This window comes from Dendropsophus ebraccatus, chromosome 2 (assembly GCF_027789765.1).
Source record: "Dendropsophus ebraccatus isolate aDenEbr1 chromosome 2, aDenEbr1.pat, whole genome shotgun sequence".
Lineage (NCBI taxonomy): Eukaryota > Metazoa > Chordata > Amphibia > Anura > Hylidae > Dendropsophus > Dendropsophus ebraccatus.
Window position 1 is genome coordinate 82,432,469 of NC_091455.1, and position 20,337 is coordinate 82,452,805.

General features: G+C 41.9%; 1 protein-coding gene across 3 annotated transcripts in view; it reads right to left on the minus strand.

Moving 5' to 3' along the window:
• MBP (myelin basic protein) overlaps nucleotides 1–20,337 on the minus strand; it is a 122,380-nt gene that overhangs the window by 74,960 nt on the left and 27,083 nt on the right. For all 3 annotated transcript variants that reach the window (XM_069957880.1, XM_069957881.1, XM_069957879.1), the window contains exon 4: nucleotides 1,750–1,837. In XM_069957880.1, the coding sequence (XP_069813981.1) occupies nucleotides 1,750–1,837 (88 nt within the window). The remainder of the gene's footprint in view (nucleotides 1–1,749; nucleotides 1,838–20,337) is intronic.

Genomic DNA, 20,337 nt, shown 5'->3' on the forward strand with positions numbered 1-20,337 from the left:
AAATAATAACCATTTTCATTGGACGGATGTCATTTAACAGCAAATAAAGGACGATATCCTATAATGACATCCATTATTTGTACTATTACGGCCATTAGTTGCCATTAAATTACAGCAATCTATTAAAAAGTTTGTCATTTTGACAGTGTGAGAACATAGCCTTATATTTTCCAACTTGCTTAGGAGAATATTCTAAAGACAAGCAAGGCTAAAAAGAAATTCCTTAGTTAACATGGCTCTCAGTTTTTCCTGTTACAGTGCTCCAAATCCCCCACAGATTAAAAGGGAAACAATCACTGCCAAAATCCTCAGGAAGCTATATGTACGGTGTATTGAAGCCCCCTACACTGTTTCCAAATGTGTATGACACCTATGAGCTTTGCACATACACCCCCCCCCACCCCCCGAACCAAGTTTGTAAATGTTCTGTAACATATATAAATTACCCTCACCTAGTCATGTGGGCGTTCCTTGGTACCGAACTGGTCATGGATGCTGCGTTCAAATTGGCTGTAATCCCACCTCTTTGGGAGAGTCGGGGCTCAGGGTCAGCCCCTCTATAATGTGCAACGACACTCCCAGAGAGGCAGGACTACAGCTAAATTAAGAGCTCTCTCCATGAATAATTTATTCAAGAGGATCGCTGCCATAGCTAGTCTAGGGTAATTTGCATAGGGTGCAGGGCATTTACAAACTTCGTTTTTGGGGGGGTATATGTAAAGTTTATAGATGTCAGTAAAACGTTTGGAAACAATGCAGGGGCTTCATTACACTGTACATATAGCTTCCTGGGCGTTTTGGCAGTGATTGGTTTTATTTAATGGATTTACACCTGTGCAGGGCTCAACCATATTTGCTACAAATACAATATTAAAGAGTCAGGCGAGTCCAGGCGATTTTAAGAAACTTTGTAATTGGGTTTATTATTAGGCAAATATGCCATTATCTGCATTCAAAAAGCCTTTTCCCACGTCCTCCCCCTCCTCTCTCTCATCCACTGCTCATTATCAGGAAATCTCGACTCTTTTACACAGTCGGGTCCTGTCTGTCCTATGGAGAGGGTAGGGGGGGGGGGGGAGGGTGATTAGTACAGCAGAGCAGAGAACAAAGGATTACACAGCAGGAGCTGTGTGAAAGCGCTATTCAGAGGTCAGAGAGGTCAGTGCTGACTTCAGAGGAGATAGCCCTGTGATGTAGCTGTAAATTAACTCTTTGTTGTCCTGTTTTGGTGCCTTATCACCCTCCACCCCTCCCCTCTCCATAAGAGAACCATGAAGACAGGGGGGAGAGCTTCAAACTGCTTTTTCATTATTTCGGCTAATAAACCCAATTACAAAGTTTCTTAAAATTGCTTGAACTACTGATTTTTGCAAAAAAATGTAAACGACAGTGAAACTTTAAGCAATTAGTCAGCACAGAATTCTGGACCAGAATAAAAAATATAGCAGTCACTTTATACTCTTTAGAGATGTTATAGCAGAAAACCCACCAATATATCTGAATGTTACTTGTTCACTCAGGTTCCCTTCTTTAATGTTACTTTGTGATAAAAGATAAAACATTCTATACATTGTATACATCCTTTCGATCGCTTATTTCAGATCCTGGCAGGTAACATATTGAATTCATGTCAGTCACTTGTAAGGGAATCTCTGTAAATCTTTTGCATACTTTACGTCACAGTTTTCTCCATTGTTGCCACACGTTAACCAAGTTACAAGTTACTTCTTGCTTCTGGAGGATACATACCAAATACTTCATTATCATCACATTCCTGGACTGGATCTGCCACCTCACTAACAGGCTTTTGTTCTTCTACTACTCGGTCTTCTGTATTCTGAAACACAAACATATCAACAATCAATACCGAAAAACTATGCTATGTACTCAGCGTTAGTCTGATTTAGTAAAAATAATGTCGATCAAAGCATGTAGCCAAAACCATATAAATCATCCACACATGTATTTCAACAGCCAAAGCCATATTAGTGATCAAAGTGTGTCCGTGATTTTGTCACATGAAGGGATCTGTTAATTATATGCTAATCAACAGTATTCTGATGTTGGCTATAAGGTTATACCAAAGCTGTTTGGGGGAAATCTGCTTAAAACATATGAGCCATCTGTTTCAACAAATGATATGTATCTCTGGGCAACATAACATTTTTTTTATTTTCTGTCTGCATCATGAAAACACAGAAGGAAGACAGAAAAAATTATTTAGGGACAATACCAGCCAGTAAAATCACTTCACAGCTAAGTATATCAATATTCCCAATCTAAGGGCAGTACTGGATGGCAGTGGAGATGTTGAGCTTAGGGGTTACTTTAAACATGTCCTATAGAGTGCCTCCCCCCTATCCCACTGTAAATCTGGCGGGTGACTTCTATAGTAAATCTACAGGTCTGTCTCCTCCAGTGAGATGGAATTAGTGGGATTCTGAACACTGAGAAGCCACCAATCAAAAATTCTGACATGTCCCCTGGACACATTAAAGATGCACTTTTTGTTGGAGTGAATTATTTTTCAAGCCACTTTCTTGGCATGGCAGCTGTGTATAGGCTGTAGTGAGTCAGATAAGACATACAAACATATTTATCAAGCGGCATGAAACTCACAATCTCTGGTTCTCCCACACCTGCCTATCACAGCTCAGGTTTTATAGCTTAAAAAAGGAGAAGTCCGGCAGATTCTAAAATCCTGCACAAAGCATGGGCAGGGGAAACTGATTACAATTAAGGACTTACCCCTCTCTGTGCCCATGGTGAGCGGCGGGACCGGCGGTGGAACCCCTGCCAAGCTCTGGGACCTCCGGAGCTGAAATGTCATGACCCGGCTGATGGACTGGCCATTCAGCCAGTAAGTGACTTGGGCGGGACACAGTTCCAGTCATTGATTGGCTGAGCAGTCAGTCTTTCAGCTGGGAAAGGCCTTTTCTCCCCATGCCATAACATCTATACAACTCGGGGGAATATGCCTTCCAGCAGGGGTCCTGCAGCCGGTCCTGCTCCTCACCACGATCACGGGGAGAGGCAAGTTAGTACTTGTAATCAATTTCCCCCCTGCCCCTGATGGATTTTACATTTCACTTCTCCTTCAATGGTCAAATCTGTGTTAATGTGTCTTCAGTTATGCTATCTATCATTATGTACTTACTAGTTAGTCTGTCTGTATTTACTAGACTATGTATCTAATTTTACAAGGCAAGGAAAAACCCAGCCTGAATACAGACATTTTACATGTTTTGTTCATATGGTTCTCTGAATGTTTTCTTTTTCATATAACATAAAGCCAAAAGATTTTTGGACAATACTACAGGGAATAACCACCTGCTCCTCGGCCGTTTGTAGGAACAGCTCTGTAATGTATTTGCCAGCAATTGTTACTCTGGGAGCAGCAGATGCCTTTTTGTATTCTGCTGGCTTTTAAGCGGAATAAGCTGAACTTATTGACCTAGGCTGATTCTCTCCTAACACGCTTTACGACGCCCCAGAGAACCTGCCAAGGAGGATGTGCAGAAGTAAATGGATGCCAAAAAATTTAGTAAAGACGTCCAAAGACTAAATGAAGGTAAATGCTGGGCCACATAGGTCTCATATACACATCTTTACTTCTGGTGAATTCGGATGCAGGCGCACCCGTACCCCAATTCACCGCTACACACAATGGAGTGTGCGGCCGGAGCCACACCCTCCATTGTGTGAACTAACATGTCTGTGCGGCCACAGAAAACTGACGTATGTTTTTTGTGCGCCCAGATGGAATCTCGGCCAGAGCGTATACTACGTGTATACGCTCCGGCCAGGATTCCATTCATTCCAATACAACACATGTTTTGTTAATATCACGGCCATTGTTGCAAATTGCAACAACGGCCGTGATTTATACAAAACATACGTTGTGTGAACATGGCCTTAACATCTAGGTTTAAAATTGCAAAACTGAACAGAATCATTGATATCATTTTGTCGGTGTCTTATAAAGGAAAGAAAATAAGAAAAAGATGGGTAAAAGTTGACCAACCACCACAAGGAGGAGCCGTTCCTTCTTTCCAGTGTTCCTGAATAGAATACATATTGTGACAAACTGAATGACTGTTCACAAAGGATCAGCCTAACATAACCCTAATATCTAGAAAGGCCACTGAGCTGAGCAGCCTAGACAGGACAGGTATATACTGATGAACTAATATTTCTTGTAAGGTTCACACTTTTATGTAGATCAAATAAGACATAACTTGAAAATCAGTTTTTTAAATGTAATTCAATGTCAAATGGAACCTGCTGATGCAGTTATTGTCCTAAAAAAACAATTTTAAACTTGCAGCCCTGTGCCCAACGGCCATGGCCTAGAGTATCTGTGCCCGAACCTTGCACCACCCCTCTGTCCCTCCTCTTCACCCTCTTCATCATTAGGAATGCCACTGGCAGGATATTTCCTATTCCTCTGCAGTAAACATTGCACAGGTGCCTTCATGATCCAGCCCATGTGCTGTGTTCTCACAGTTGATGAATAGGAGGCAATCTGCCTGGAGCATTCCTAATGATAAGGAGGGCGGTGAGGAGGGACAGAGAGGTTGTGCCAGCCTAATGCATACACACTCTAGGACACCACCGTTTGGCACGGGGCTGCCAGTTTAAAAGTTGTTCACCTGCCGAACGGACCCCAGGACAGATGTTGGATTAAAAGCAGCTATTTGAAGGTACAAGTGGATTTGGGGGGGGGGGGGTCAGATTGTGGGTACAGAGTCACTTTAAAGAGAAGAATGGCCGACTTTTTCATTAAAAAAAAAACATCCGTTGTTTTGATAATTCAATGCTTTTCATTGAAGTTTATGGAAACAATTGTCATTGGTTTACACACTGTATTACATAATTAATAATGATCATTGTAAGCTATGGCCATATAAATAATGTTCGTGCCTTTTATTTGCGGACGTTATTTTTATTTGTTCACGCATATTACTTTTTTCACCGTCCTTTGTATTTAAATTAAATGTTACGTTTAATTAAAGACACACCCAAAAGGGCCATCTTTGACTTTGATCTAGAATAATGTTTCAACGGCCATCATTGCAATTTGGAGCATGCTAAACCATGGTCGTTGTTTGGTACTCAAAACAGCCATTATTTTGAGTAACAAACAGTGGCAGTTAAAAACTGTAGTGTGAACATAGGAACATATCTATAGTCTGCAATGGCCATCAATAATGTTCATGGTTATTATTAACATGCCGTTATTATAAAACAACGGATATTATTTTGCATAAAAAAGACAATGTGTGAACATTGCCAATTAGTTACAAAATACAGTGACGTTTTATACCTATCTTACTGTTATATTTTGCTTTTATTGTGTCAACATAGCTTAAGGCTCACCTCTAGATCCTTTACCTAAACTTTGTTTTATATTCCACTTTACAGACAAGAAAACATACAGGGGCATTTCATCTTTATTAAATTACAAAGATAAAACAAATGTGACAACCTCAGAAATATGTACAAAACACTCCCAAGTGTAAAATATAATAGAAGCATAAAACACATAATACAGAACAATTGGTGAGACTAGCTTTGAAGTCCTAGCTATGAAAGGACATGACTGCAAGGCAAATGCTGCAGAGGAATTTTGAGTAGGGTTACTTGGCTTACTATTTTATAACTACTAAAAAGTAATTCGGAATAAATATAAAACAGCCAAAAACAGGATGTAACTATCATTTATTATATGTGCAGTTTTTGTGGCTTTTGGGTGCACACAGTTAGAATAAGTTGAAGAAGTCCGTGTGTATATCCCCAAAAGTTATACAAATCACTAATATACACTTATTACGGGAAATGCTTATAAAGTGTTTTTTTCCCTGCACTTACTACTGCATCAAGGCTTCACTTCCTGGATAAAATGGTGCTGTGCGGGCTGTGGCTGCTGGAGAGGATGATGGCAGAGGGATGCTCAGTGTCCCTCCAGTGCCCTGCGTCCCTCAGTGTCCCCCTGCCATCATCCTCTCCAGCAGCCACAGCCCGCACAGCTCTGGGAGTCGGGTCGTGACATCACCATGTTATCCATGAAGTGAAGCCTTGGTGCAGTAGTAAGTGCAGGGGAAAAAAGCACTTTATAAGCATTTCCCGTAATAAGTGTATATTGGAGATTTGTGTAACTATTGGGGGCAACACAATACATAAATAACATTTTTTCCCGGACTTCTCCCTTAAGTTTTTCTTGGTGACCCAATGATCACTCCCATCTTTTTATCTGGACAAAATGTTCTTCGTGCTGAGAGTATGATCCATCAGCAGTATATTAAAAGATATTAAACGATATTAAAGAGGACCTGTCACCCCCGGTGACGGGGTGACAGGCTCCCGACCCCCTGCTAGAGCCCCTCATACTTGATCGTGCCGGGTCCCGCTTCTTTGGCTGGTCCCGGGACGGAGATATCCCTGTGGGAAGCCCGGTGCTGAGATGAGTCCAACGCTCATAGAGAATAAATGGAGCGTCGGACTCACCATTCATTCTCAATGAGCGACGCACTCTGCAAGGGTCGAGAGCCTGTCACCGCGGCACCGGGGGTTGACAGGTACTCTTTAAGTATCATTCATTTTGCACCATTATTTCTGCAAAAAAACGTGTTTTTGAGTATATTTTTGAGCAGTATACCCCGGCTGCACCATTTTTTATTTTTTTCACACTCAGGAGTTGTGGTTTTATGTACATGAAGAAACCGGGGCTGATCAAGGGAATCGGGTGTCTTTTTGTAAAATAAACTACGTCCGCAAGGATCCCTGCGCAGGCACCGTCCTGAACTGGTACATTTGCTTTAAATACAGTGCACTGACAGAGGAACCATTGGCTTTTGCACTGCCAGTGACTCTTGTGGCTGCAGGCAGTATTCTGCCTCCGGCTACAAGAGGCCATTCTCTCTTCCAGCTCCTCTTCTCTCTGGACTTAGATAAACAGGAGACAACGCAGGAACTGCCCAGAAGCAGGATGAGTTTTTATTTTTACAAAAGAGGGGATTACCTGCAAGGGGAGGATCTTAGTACATGGATGATTGCCTACAGGGGAGGGGGCTTACTACAGGGGAGTTATGTACAGGGGGTATTAACTACAGGGTATGGGGGCTTACTGACTACAGAGGAAGTAAACTACAGGGTTGCATACTATAGGGAGATTGCTTACAAGCCTGTGTGTGTGTGTTTGTTTGTGTGTGTGTGTGTGTGGGGGGGGGCTTAAACACCATGAAAATAGTATCTGAGGCTGCCTGCAAGTAGAAAAATATGCTCTTTATTTAGCAAAAAAAGAAAAATATTTTTTTGGCCTATATTGCCCAGCCCTATCCAGCCTTTTAAAAAGAATGGCCTATCTTCTGAATAGGCCAATAATACTAGATTGTCAGGGATTTGACTCTCTGCACCCCAAGGTGTTTTCTAGCACTTGTACTCAGCACTGCCATACTATTAGTAGGAGAGGTTGTGTTCCCTTCAAACTGATTTTTAGAGGTGAAAAATATTAATGGCCTATCCTAAGGACAGTCCTTTAGTGTTAGAGAACAAATTTATAAGGGCCAAAAGCCCAGATCACATCCAGTAAACCTACCACTAAGTAAAACAGAACTTTTAATAACTTTCAAATAGAAATAATAAGTATAAAGTTGAGCTCATTAAAATCACAGAGCTTCCATAACCTTCTACAGTGAATCAACCTATATCTGTATAGTCATAGTAGCTGCAGACTACTGACTAATAGGAGAGAATAGAACTACATTATTAGAAGAAAATAGGGATGAAATTAACGGATCCACCTCCAAAATGATTAGATGCATAGGTACCTATGATGCTAATGCATCTAATATAATGTCTATTCTACGGAGACATTGGAAAGTTCTGTTGGGGGATCAGGACCTAAAAGCAGTTGTTACCCCCAGACCGAGTGTGACATATAGGAGAGGCCAAAATCTCCGGGATTTACTGGTTCACAGCCATCATCAGGCTGAAAGCAAGACTACGTGGTTGAAATCAAAAGTAATTGGGTCACATCCATGTGGTAGATGCCAATTTTGTAAGTTTGTCCCTACCACAAAAGACTTTACGAATCCCAATGATGCTAGGACGTACCAGATCCGGCAGTTCATAAACTGTAGGACTAAAGGGATTATTTATGTGGCACGATGTGATTGCCCGAAGATATATGTGGGGAAAACGATCCAGGAGTTTAGGAGGCGAATATGTAAACATGTTAGTACCATCAGAAATGCTGAGGATACCCCACTATCTAGGCATGTCAGTTGCTTTCATGGAGGGAGAGTGGAAGCAATTGAATTTGTAGGCATTGCCCAACCACAATTGGGTCCTCGGAAGGGCTGCTTGGATAGGCTGTTGTTGAGGGAAGAGGCTAGGTGGATACACCGTCTATCTAGCATGAGCCCAGTGGGGCTCAATGAAGGTTTTTCGTTTTCAGCTTTCTTATAAAAAAATTTATTTTTTTATTAAGTTGTGAATGTACCCCCAATTATATGGACATCATTGAGCTGGATGTATCTAGGGATGCTATATGTCAGTTTAATTAGGACATAATGTCGGAATCACACATTTATCTATATATTTGGTATATACTTTATTGTTTCGTATAATATAATATGTATGCTTCTAAAATAAAATATATAGACCTTCCTCTAATAGTACGTGTTACCTATATGTACCTACCTTGGATAGAGGGACCTGAGTGTTACTTACCTGGCACTCTACATATGTTATTAGTACTGTATATTTAGATTATTTTGTAATCACTGTTTTTACATTATTTATTAGTTATGAGTACTGTATATTTATATTTATTAGTACTGTATATTTACTGTTATTAGTACTGTTATAGTACTGTATATTTTGATTATTTTGTAATCACTGTTTTTACATTATTTATTTGGATTATGGCACCTCTAATCTGTATAGATTGATATGTGAATTTTTAATAGTGGGTTTGTGTATATATAGTTAATATAATTAATATAATTTATAAATTATTTATAATAAATGGTTATTTATTTATATGAATGATCTACACTTTATTGTATGGGGTTGTAGTACATTTAGTAGTTTGATTTATTACAGATATTTGAAATATATTGAAGCTAAGAAGACTGGGTTGTCTAGGTTACATGTAAACAAGTTTCTAGAGTGTTAGAAGGGAGCACGTCACATTTGGGGGGCGGTCTTAGATGATGTATGCGATCATGTGATCGGATGAGGTACTGGTGATGATGTAGGTATCACATGATCGGATGTGTGCGATTACATGACCGCATTATGGCTGACTGTGATGATGCTGTTGGTCAGGTGACCTAGTCATGTGACCCGAGTCTGGAGTGGACCCGGAAGTGATGTGGACTAGGTTAGGACGTCATGTGAGCGCCAGAGGGGCGTGACTACTTGTATAGGAAATGGACACACGGCGTCTGACATGGCATTAGTTGATAGGCTATTGATGACCACATGATTACAAAGGTCCTATAGCAGTGTTTATATTGAATAGATACGTCGCTTCTTGATGATGTCAATGGGGAGTACTATAAATAAGGCCCTTTAGTGGGCGCCGCCCTCACATAAGCCCTCCTCCTGATGAAGCCCATGTGTGGGTGAAACTAGTTGAGGGGCTGTGCGGTTGATTTTAAATTCATTGCTTTCATAGCCCAGTTAGATAGTAATATACTACGAGGTAGTCAGTAGTCTGCAGCTACTATGACTATACAGATATAGGTTGATTCACTGTAGAAGGTTATGGAAGCTCTGTGATTTTAATGAGCACAACTTTATACTTATTATTTCTATTTGAAAGTTATTAAAAGTTACGTTTTACTTAGTGGTAGGTTTACTGGATGTGATCTGGGCTTTTGGCCCTTATAAATTTCTTTTTGGTATTTGAACCATCCAGATTACCTACCTTTAGGGCACTTTATTTTTGGTTTGTTTGATTTAGTGTTAGAGGGCTCGATAACCCCTTCATTTTAGTTTAATGAAGTGTGTGGGAATGCTAAATCCATGATGTTTCTTGGCCAATCAATTGCAGAGAGCATCTGGAATGCCCCTTTTAAGTACAATATAAATGTGTTCCTAGTTGCTTTATCCCAAGTTGAATATAGTGCCATCTTTAATGGAATTTTTATTTTGTTAATTTATTTCTCGGGGACAGTCCCATATTAAACTGCTGACACTTAATGAATATTGTCAGTATTTCAGCAGCAAAAGAGACAAGATTACAACCCCTCTGCTAGGACTGTAAAAGTATCTCCATTCCCTAAGGCTATTGTAAGACAATGCAGAATGCAGCAGTAAAGCGGGCAACACAGCTGGAAGCTAAAGTACAGAGTAGACAACTATGTATAATAGTTTTATAGCAGACTCTTATAATGGTTTTCTAGAAGACTCTAGGTTTCAGTACTCTGCAGTCTATTGATCAGGAGAGTAAAGCGGCCACAACTGCTGTCTGATTTTCTTATTCTACATTCTGGGCCCGATTTATTAATCTGTCTGGGACAAAAATATGTCTGAGACAGATAGCTACCAATCACAGCTCATTTTAAGAGATGAAAGCTGCCCTGTGATTGTTTGCTATCAGTCTGAGACACATCTCAAATAAATTGATAAACCGGGGCCTTTGTGTTCACTGGGTAAAGCTGGCCACGAACCATCAATAACTGACGGCCGAACGATCGTCCTGCTGTCAGTTATGTCTCTCACCCGTTGCCCATCCTTCACTGTGATTGGTTGCTGTGGGCAGTTTTTTTCTGGCTACTTTGCAAGATAAGAAACCTGACGGACCATATCAAGGACAGTCAGGTTTTGTTGGTGTCGGGCGAGCAAGAGAGCTACCCCCACCTTTTCTGGTAGCAAGTGTGAACCTAGCCTTAACAGTACAAAATACCATGTTCATTTGGAGCGAAGAACACAACTCCATATCTGTAGATAACCAATGTCTCATCATTATTTTGCAAAGATAAATTAAACGTTAAGTATTTTGACACTTAAGGACTTTCTGCCATGAAAACAGAAGTAAGCTGCCTAGGAAGGACGTATTGCTCCTTAGCAAATGGTAACAAATGTGATACTTATAAGCTGATATCCATTTAAGGCAGATAAACAGAATCAGGATACAAATTCTGCACATCAAGGTTATTGCAGCCTAAGTACAAAATACATCACGAATGATAATGTGCACAGTTCAGACTATGACATTTAAAGGGCAAGAAAATAAGGCTGTCGCCTAAAATAGCACTGCTTAACATGATTTCACCTAAAATCAAAATTCATACTGAGGTCTTATCTACGAGGTGATTCAGATCTTGCGGTATGAATGACATAGTCACTACATTTTCACAATGATATACCCTCAGTAGGGAGTAATGATAGAGATACAGCTCCTCAGAGGATCCATTGTTAGTTACAGATCATTACTTCTCTGCCTTGAAATACCAATGAGAAGTAAGCAGATCTGTCCCGGCTCAAACACTGTAAGAAAAGTATCTGCCACAAGGCATCATATACTGTACATACATTTTAAGCCTAAGGGTCCCATGTGCACCTTATACTTATGTAGGCAGTACCGACTGCTTGTGATGGGTTAGGCAGTCAGTATGGGGCTCTCATGATTCACCATCCACAGATGACAATGGTGGAGATAAAGGTTTGGCGTGATAGAAGGTCACCGCCCAACCACATTGTTCTGGGAGAGATCAGCTGCAGTCAGAGCTCTCTGGCTGTGGCTTTACCCTCCCCACAGAGAACACAGGATTGATCAGCTTTGCCGAACGTTCCTGTATATGAGGAGGATGCTGAACAATCGGTCAGCTGTCAGTTACTGAAGGTGTATGGGGACCTTGAGAAAAGGGCAAATTAAATGTTAACAAAAACTATTAATCTTAGTATCTTTAACTGAGTTTCATTGTATTATACTGTATGTCCTTTACTGCTCCCAGATACCACACATAGTAATACACAATTAAAGGGGTATTGTAATCTGACAATTATATCACCTATCCACAGGATATGGGATAACTAACCGATGGAAGCCCCCATAATCTCGAGAAAACGGACGTCAATCTGTATTTAGCTGTTTCTGCAGCTTCCACAGAGAATAAATGGTTCAGTGGCATTCGCCATTCTAACAGCAGAGTGGGGTCTTCATTCTCAAGAATAAAGAGAACCCCAGCACTTAGCCCCCCATCAGCTATTTATCCTCTATTCTGTGGATGAGAATACCCCTTTTATAATCTCAGTCGGCTGTATAGGTTGCTGCCTACATTCAGCTTGAGCTAGTATTCTGTGAGCAAGTCTCTAGTCTTTTATGTGAGGCATCATGGAGAATGTAGGCTGCATTAAGAAAGACATATCATAGGTAAAAAGGAATGGCAGACAACACATAAATTGCTCATCAAATAAAATAGGTATAAACAAGGTACATATAAAAGCCTGCTTATTATTCTTTAGTGTGCCTTCACACATACAGGATCTGCAGCACATTTCATGGGGCAGATTTGAATCTGCGGCAGATCTGCAGCAAATTTGATGACCCAGATTAGATTCAAAGCAAATCTGCAACTTCAAATCTACTGCAGATCCTGTACGTGTGAATGCACCCTTAATAATTATCTATGCTGCTATATAAGAGCAAAAACAATTGTGAGTGCTTCTTAAAGCGTACCTGTAATTTGAACAAACGTCTCAAACATTATAGCCACGTCAGAAGTTTGTATTGGTGGGGAGCTGGGTGCTGAGACCCCTGCTTATCACTAGAATGAAAGAGTAGACACACTTAGCAGCTCGCTCTGCCCTTTCATCATTACTATCACTGCTAATGTAGCAAAGGACAGAATTATAACGAAGCCTATGGAACTTCCAGAGATAGAGTCTACCGAAAGTTCCATAGGCTGCTAATATAATTCCGATCCATTGCTACATTTGCATTGAGAGCGGAGATGAAGGGGCAGAATATGTGCTGCTAAGTGGGTCTGCCCCTTAGTTCTAGCAATTGGCAGGGTCTCAGCACCCGTAGTCCCACCAACACAAACTTTTGACATGTGGCTATAAAATGTCAGAGGTTTGTTCAAGTGACAGGTATGCTTTAAATCCAATAGGCTTTAAAAGGCCTCCATAAACCTTTAAAGGGGTACTCCAGCGGGGGGGGCACTTTTTTGCTGGGACCGGGGAGGAGGTGGCTGAGGGAAAACATGTCCACTCACCTCCCCGGTTCCAGATGATATGTCTCGGGTCTCCTCAGCCAGTTAGTGACAGAGGCAGGATCTGAGCGGACTTCAAACGGATCCCGCCTCCTTCACTGACTGGCTGAGCGTCAGACACCAGGAAGCAGGCAGGAACCGGGCACCAGAGCGCCGCGATGCGGGACCCGCCGCTGCAACCGGGGAGGTGAGTGGACGTCTTTTCCCTCAGCCACCTCCTCCCCGGTGCCAGCAAAGAACACCCGCTGGAGTACCCCTTTAATTACTGACGACCGAACGTTTGGCTGTCAGCTGTGTCTCCCGCCTGGTCTTATTGCGTGTTCGTATCCATGGAAACGCAAACTTCCAGATGAAGAAAGGAACTCTGTGCTGCAGTCCAGCAGTAGGCCATCATGGCAGGTACATTTTAATCTAAAAAGGGATTCTTTATCCAAGGCAAAGCAAAACCGGACATGGAAAATGCCCTAACGCCATACCTCCTCTGCTAACTGGTGCAGGTCAGAAGAGCAAAAACCACATCACTGGTATTATAGATCTATAAATACATCTAAGAACTAACATAAGTTGCTTTTTAGAAATTGCTTAACACAGACAAGGGTGATTCTTCTTATCTGACCTTGTTCAGGCTTTGGTATCAGACAAAATACAGAAGTAACACAAGCAATTGTTATAATGCTGAGTAGGCTGGGAAAAATTCCATAGAACACCAGACATAAAATATTTAAAGCAACTCTGTACCCAAAATCTGACCCCCCAATACCGCTTGTACCTTCGGATAGTTGCTTTTAATCCAAGATCTGTCCTGGGGTCCGTTCAGCAGGTGATGCAGTTATTGTCCTAAAAAACAACTTTTAAACTTACAGCCCTGAGACAAATTGGTATTGCCTAGAGTACTCATGTCCTAGGATTGCGACACCCCTCTGTCCCTCCTCCCCTCCCTCTATATCCGGAATGCGCCTAGAACAATATCTCCAATTCATCACCTGTGTGAACACTGTACATATGCTGGATCGTTAAGGCACCTGAGCAGTGGTCAGACAGGTGATGCATAGGAAAAAATCCTGCCCGGGGGCATTCCTAGTGATGAGGAGGGACAGAGGGGTGTTGCAATCCTAGGGCATACACACTCTAGGCCACGCCAATTTGACACAGGACTGCAAGTTTAAAAGTTGTTTACAAGGGCCAATTATCGACTGAATGAGCGTATCTAGCAACGCTGATTGTCCATAATTGACCTGTGTAAATGGGCCCTAATTCTTTGCCATGTACTTGTCTTGTGCTTTATCCAGTGTTTACAGGCGGTTTATCAGGATATGTATGCATTACTAATGTCTGACAGCATGCATACAGTAAGCTGATAGATTAGCCCAACAATTAGTAATACAGGAAGTGTAAATGTCACATGTTCAGCAAACAAAGGTGTAACAAGAGGAGTGTCACCACATAAAAAGCAGAAGTGAACCACAGGCTGTCTGCAGCACTCAAGCACTGTACTTATAAGAGCATTTAAGCATAGGCAAATAAAGAGCACACTGAGGTTGGTGTAAAAGAAAAGGATCAGAGAATATAATATATGGTTAATGAACTGTACAATTTGTAATAGGCTCTTTCATTCTGCATAACAATAGTCAGAACTGATATGAATGAACACATAAAATAGTTTGAGAGGACAAAACTGGGTCTATATAACAGACTTGTCACTCATAAATGGGATGAAATGATGTCACTGTCACACGAGACTGGACATGAGATTGCTGCTTAAAGTCCTAGCTTGTAAACCACAAAACAATGCTCCTATATCTGGTAACACTCCAGCATCAATGGTCTGGTGGTTCCTGACAGTCTTTGTTTAAATTCCATTACCCATGCCATGTCGTACCTACACATGCCCCTTGTAGCCAATCACTTGGTCAAGTGGACCACTGCCCTCGGTTTACACTGTTTGCAAATGGTAACCAAAAGCCTCATTATTTTTGTGGGAATTTTCTTTAGCAGTTATGGGGGGCTGCTTTTAACTATTTTCATATCTGTATCTTGCCATTGCGGTGAGCTGTTGCATTTTTCTGTGTTTTTGTGCACTACCCTCTGTTGCTAGTTTTTTTTCACGAAAGAGGGAGGGCAGTGAACTAGTCATCTTGGCTATGATTGGTCATGGCTCTCTGTCCTGTCAGCACGCTCTGTGGGGTGACTGACAGGCAAGGTGGCCTGATAGACAAGTTCTTGGCTCTCCCCCTGCTTCGCATGCAGGATTAAAGTGACTCTTTACCCAAAATCTGTCCCCCCCAAACCACTTGTACCTTTAGATAGCTGCTTTTAATCCAAGATCTGTCCGGGGATCCATTTGGCATGCTATGCAGTTATTGTCATAAAATAACTTTTAATCCAGCAGCGCTGTGTCTAACGGCCGGGGCTTATATTTGTATATGCATTAGGCTGGCACATCCTCTCTGTCCTTCCTTTCCACCCTGCTCAACATTAGGAATGATCCAGGAACATTTACTGCTGTTTGAGCTTTGCACAGGTGTATTAATGATCCAGCCCATGTGCCGGGCTGCCACAGGTGGGGAATAGGGAGCAATCTGCCTGGAGTATTCCTAATGATGAGGACGGTGGGGAGCAGGGACAGAGAGGGTGTGCCAGCCTAATGCATATACTAATGTAAGCCTCGGCCGTTAGACACAGCGCTGCTGGATTAAAAGTTATTTTTATGACAATAACTGCATCACCTGCCGAACGGACCCCAGGACAGATCTTGGATTAAAAGCAGCTATCCGAAGGTACAAGTGGTTTGGGGGGGTCAGATTGTGGGTACAGATTCGCTTTAAAAAGTATTTTAAGACTACAGAAGACTAAAGAGCCCAGAACCCTTGACACCACTGGAGACCCAGATGCGAGGCGCGTGCAGCCGCTCCGGGAGCCCAACAGCACAAATGTACTAATGGGTTCCCTTTACTAAAGTTAAGAGTGTGTATTGCAAAACTGCTTGCAATCACAATTGTTTTTGATTTCTTACATTTTCTTTTAGTGACAGTACCTCTTTAAATAGAATATGCAGAGCATGGATGTGAGAGTAGAAATAGTAATGTGCACGCTGTCCCTTAAATGGAGCATGTGGCCAACCGCTATAGACAAAATCAGGAAGTACTGAAATACGGAAGGAGGACAGTGGCCATGCACAGCACAGAACACAGACTGATGCAGTGAGCAGGGAACACAGTGGTCAGCATAGCACCCAGACTAGGAGCAGTAAGTGACAGGCATTGGAAGGAAGCACCAGCTATGTGATATAAAGTACACACAGGCCTGATAGGAATCACTGACATTGAAAATGAGGAGAATTCCAACAATGAGCACATTTACATTTTTTGTGGTCACACAAGCATGTATGTTATATCCTAGCATACTTTATAAACTGGTTCTGCCTCTTTCCTAAGGCAATACAGCGGGGGTTGCTCAGTTTGTGCTGCGCTTCACTCAAATAATTCAGAAGAGGAGACAGCAGGGTTTCTGTGTAATAGGGTCCTGTACACAGTACAGAAGAACTGACTTCAAAGCTTCTATTAATATAAGCAATCAATAGGTGCGGCAGCTGCCGAACAAGACTCATGTACTGGGGATGGCAGAAACAAAGACTATTTCTTTTCAATGGCACCTGTCATTTTACGTTAAAATCGAATGGAAAACTAATAGGAGCAAAAGACTGAAATGTTAAAGGGGAACTCCGGATAAGAAAAACTTGTTTTCTATTAAAAAATGTGTCTATACAATGTATTACTGTATCTGTAAAGAAGTGAAAAAAAAAATGGCCCATGTGCCAATTCACATTTTCTCCTGCTCTTGGTGCTATCCCCCCCTAGGAGACAAATCTTACATGCCTCTGTCTCACATTGTGTGTGTGTGCTGATGATGCATGATGGATTTTTGGTAGTTTGAAATCTGGATAGACAGGTAAGTAATGCATTATGCTTCTGCAAGAGTTTCATTTTTTTTAACCTCTACCTGGAGTTCCCCTTTAACTTTATTCTGTGGAGTAACATTACAACACAATGAAACTATATTTTTTGGTTTATGACCATTTAATAAAAAAAACAAAACAAAACAAAAAAAACAACAACAACCTTTAAAGGGGTACTCCAGCGCGGGGGCTATTTTTAGATGTGGCCGGGGAGGAAATGGCTGAAAAAAAAGACGTCCACTGAGTGGCCGAGCGGACCCGAGATGTCACGTCTCGGGCCCGCGTAAGAGACCAGGAAGCAGCCGAGAACCGGGCACCGGAGCGCAGCGATGCGGGAGCCGCCGCTGGAACCGGGGAGGTGAGTGGATGTCTTTTTTTTCAGCCACCTCCTCCCCGGCCACATCTAAGAATAGCCCCCACGCTGGAGTGCCCCTTTAAAAAAATAAATAAATAATATCTGCTCCATATCCATCACAGGGACAATTCAAACGTTTTGACCAACTTCTTTGTTTCACGAGTCACCCCTGCCCTTTTCCTTCTCTCCTGGGAAGGGAGTAACCATTCTCCTGTTCAACTGCAGTAACCTCTATACGGCTGAAACACACAGGTCAGATTTCTGGAAAACTCCCACAGCAGTTTTTGTGCCAAAACCAAAAGTGGATCCAACAGAAAAGAGAAATAAACTTCCTCCCTTTACATTTTCCATCCCATTTGTGTCCATTTCTGGTTTTCCAAAAATCTGCAGTGTGTGTTTCAAGCCTCACATTGTTTCCTTTTACTCCAGTAAAGTTGAACATATATTTTTTCATTTTATGGTGCCTGTAATGGTTCTGTCTGTTTTAGGCAACTTTTGCCCCCCCCCCTTCCTTATGTAATTGGAGCATTGACTTTCATTTCCCGTCCGGCAGATGCTGAGTTAAAGTAGGCCGTGGCTACATTCTTGCGGCAGAATGACAATCCGCTGTGAGAATGTAGAGCCCATAGGCCAAAACAGTACACAGTGTTGCAGTAGATTTTGCTCCAAAACTTGCAGCATGAAAATCGCTGTGATAAGATAGGTGTGAAGGCACCCTTAATGAGAATTATTTTTCATAGTTTACATCACCCATCTAATTGAAATATTAGGTTGGGCTATGTCAGTGCTGTAACAGAATCTTCTTGCTTGCAAAACTCAATACCTGCCCCTGAAAGTAATATCTGTTCTATTAATATGGATATTTATGGATTGAGTTTTTATGGCAGAGCAGACATAGGGAGTTCACTAAACAGTAAAAATGTGATCACCCCTCAGCATCTGTGTAAAGCACATCTTACCATACCAAATGTGTACTGTCAATAATTGGCCCCAGCTTATCAGTCATTCCTATTAATGCTTAGTAATACTCAGAGAACATTCAATCGAACAGCCATCCACTTAATAAAATAGTGTCTTAAGTGTAGGAGAAAGGGAGCAGCTTGTACAGAGTGGCTCTATATTCTAAATAATAGTGTGTGTGTGTGTTGGGGGGGGGGGGGTTCTTAAGGGTTCACTAAAGGGTTTATAAACAGAGGCTGTGTCTATAAGATGATCTTTTTAAAATTTCCAACCGGCTGCAAATGTCCAACTACTTAAAATGTTACTGTATACACCAACCCATCTCCCCAAACCGCTGGTAACGTCCATTTGTTGAGAGTATGTCCTTCTCAGTCGTGGGTTTTAAAATCCTTGGTTAGGATAAAAAAATTATCTTTAAATCTGCAGCAGCTGAGTCAATGTGGCGTGGTCTAGAGGGACTGTGCACTAGGCATGCAACACCTTCCTTTTCTTCCTCACTTTCCTCCTTATCATTAGGAACGCAACTGGCAGGATTTCTCCTATTCATTGATTGTCTAAACAGTGTCTTAAAGATCCCAAGCGGCACATGTGCACTGTTTAGAAAAGCAATGAATAGGAGAAATCCTGCTCAGTGACTTTTCCAATGATGAGGAGGGAGGGTAGGAAGAGAGGGGTCGCAGGCCTAGGGCACAAGCACTCTAGGCCACGCCACATTGACTCGGCTGCTGCAGATTAAAAAAGAATTGGTTTTACCCTAACTAAGGCACTGGGCGCATTTTAAAAGACATGAGCTGGAAAGACTTACTCTCATCAAACGACCGGTACCAGCAGTTTGTGGGAGTCATTTGCATATTAAGGTTTTCTGACACATGACAGACCTTGAATTTTCAAAAGTAGGAAATTGATGGATTCAGTGTGGCTACACATACCAAAAAGTGCATATGTGCTAGAATGGTGCTAGATTCATTTTAACAGAAAATCCAATGTGATAATGAACCTTTTTTTATTTTTATTTTTCAAAAGGCTATCTGTTAGTAGCCAGTATGTTTAAAGGAGAACTCTGGGCATAATGTAAAAATCCTGGACGGGCAGGGTATGGTGGTAACATAATAAAGAAGCAGCGCAGCGCCACAACTCATAGACCACCGCCAGTCTCTTGTATCTCCTGGTCCTACGACGTTATGACCCGGACCAGAGATGGCAGTCAGTTACTGGGATGGGACACCTCTGCAGTCCCTGACTGGTTGAGCGAGGAGTTCCTTCCAGGTCAAAACGACACAGGAAGTTGTGAGAAACAGGAGGCTGGAGGCTGACAAAAAAATTGTGTTGTGGGGGCACAACAGCAGGTAAGTAAGGATTTTTTATTATGTTACCACCATCCCCTACTGCCCTGGATTTTTACTTTTCCCCAAAGTTCAATGTGGCGTGGTCTAGAGGGACTGTGCACTAGGCATGCAACACCTTCCTTTTCTTCCTCACTTTCCTCCTCATCATTAGGAACGCAACTGGCAGGATTTCTCCAATTCATTGATTGTCTAAACAGTGTCTTAAAGATCCCAAGCGGCACATGTGCACTGTTTAGACAAGCAATGAATAGGAGAAATCCTGCTCAGTGACTTTTTTAATGATGAGGAGGGAGGGGAGGAAGAAATCCTGGACAGGCAGGGTATGGTGGTAACATAATAAAGAAGCTACAAAGAAGCTATAAAGAAGCAGCGCAGCGTCACAACTCATAGACCACCGCTAGTCTCTTGTATCTCCTGGTCCTATGATGCAATGACCCGGTCCAGAGATGGCAGTTACTGGGATGGGACACCTCTGCAGTCCCTGACTGGTTG